At 54.9% G+C, this 1668-nt stretch overlaps 1 protein-coding gene across 1 annotated transcript in view; it reads right to left on the bottom strand.

The window, feature by feature from the left end:
* LOC101848077 (calcium/calmodulin-dependent protein kinase kinase 2) overlaps positions 1-1364 on the bottom strand; it is a gene marked incomplete in the record, with an annotated part of 19253 nt that extends 17889 nt beyond the window's left edge. The window contains 1 exon segment of the mRNA XM_013088419.2: positions 28-1364. Coding sequence (XP_012943873.1) covers positions 28-1328 — 1301 coding nt within the window.
* Positions 1365-1668: the final 304 nt, after the last annotated feature.

Here is a 1668-nt window from a genome sequence, read left to right as displayed (position 1 = left end):
TATTATTATTAATACTGTTATAGTTACCTTGATGCGGTGAGTCTGTCTTCTGAATGGCTATAGACAATCTTTGGCGCCCTCCGTACGTTGACAGGGGCACTGGTGGCAGACGGGGAGAGATTGGCGGACTCCTGGTCAGAATGGGTCACGTGGGGGGTCAACGAATCAAGCGCAACACGGCCTCCGTACGAATCCTCAGGATCTGATGACGTCAAACAATCAGGATAGGTGGGCACGTTAAGGTGTCCCGTTGCGTCTACACACGCTATGCTATGTCTACGAGGGAGAGCGCTGTCGTCTTTGTCTTCCGAACAGCTTCCTCCGGATGCGGTTGTCCTCGACCGGTTATTACTATTATTGTTGTTGTTGTTCTCCCCAACGTCGAATCCGTCGTCGTCGACGCCGTCGTCCTCTTCCTCGAAGGCCAAGTCGTTGTTCTCGTCTGTACCACTAGTGGAACTGCGACCAGAGTCGATCGTTATGTTCGAGATCTTCCGCAGTAGCGGCAGTTTGGTGCTGTTGAGGACACCGCCGGTGGTGGTACCACTGCTGCTGCTGCTGACAACTGTGTGAGGAGCGCTAGAGTTCTGCTGCTGCTGCTGTTGTTGCTGTTGCTGCTGGGGGTGGTGGGGGTGGGGGAGAGGGTGGTGCAAATCTGCCTGATCTTTCTGTTGTAGCTGCTTGCGGGTGGGGGAGGAGGAGTGCTGCTGAGGCTGAGTTGTTGTGGTGGTGGTGGTACGTTTGTTGTTATTGTCAACGACGAGCAAACACTTGTTACCACCGCCAGGGCTTTCGGAGCTGCCAAAAAGGGGGTGCTGAGAGTCCAAAAGTGAGGGTCCCGATTCGCCGTCGACGGCGACGTGCGAGTTACTATTCTCGGCGATGACGTCACTTCCGTGTCCCGACGGACAATGCCGAGTGCCGGAGTGGGAGGATCGCGGGAGATGCGAAGAAGTCGACGAGGGTGAAGAGTTTGTAGTTTGTGAATGTTGTTGTTGTTGGTTTGATCCAACACCACCGAGGCGAGGGGCGTTGTGAGGGTGTCCGTGAGGGCTGACGACACGCGGAGAAGAGCCCGGGTCTGGCACATGCTGCCTGAGCGGCGAGTCCTCCTGCTTCTGCTGCTGCTGCTGTAATTGCTGTCGCTGATGCTTCTGCTGATGCTTCTGATGGTGGTGGTGGTGGTGGTGGTAGGAGACGTCCGAGTCGACAATTCCCGAGTCGATGCACACACGACTGTGCCCTAAGCTGCTGGAGCTGTGAGGGGAGGGGGAGGCGCAGGGCGAGGGGCTCGAGGGGCTACGGGGTCCGGCCGACTTGTTGACCATGTCCTCCGGCACGTCTTGGCCCTGGGCGAAGTGGCAGTTTCTGGAGACACAGGGCCAGGGGTTAGGAGTGGAGGGGGACGGGGGGGAGGGGGTGCGTGTTAGTCAAACAAACAAAATGCATAATAATAATATTATTATAATATCGGTCAGCTGTTCATATGCACTACTGAGCCCAACATTTTGTTCACTTGTCTAAATTGCCGTTTCTTTAATATGTGCTACAGACGCAGCCACTGTCTCCCGAGACAGATGGAGCCGACGACGAATATGTGCTATCAGTTGCATGTCGTGGCTTTTTTTCGGGGGTGGGGGGGTTGAATTTTTCTTTTTTTTTTCTTTC

Source organism: Aplysia californica, unplaced genomic scaffold (assembly GCF_000002075.1).
Source record: "Aplysia californica isolate F4 #8 unplaced genomic scaffold, AplCal3.0 scaffold00740, whole genome shotgun sequence".
NCBI classification, from domain to species: domain Eukaryota; kingdom Metazoa; phylum Mollusca; class Gastropoda; order Aplysiida; family Aplysiidae; genus Aplysia; species Aplysia californica.
The sequence above is the reverse complement of the archived record's forward strand: the minus strand, read 5'-3'. Positions and strand labels throughout refer to the sequence as shown.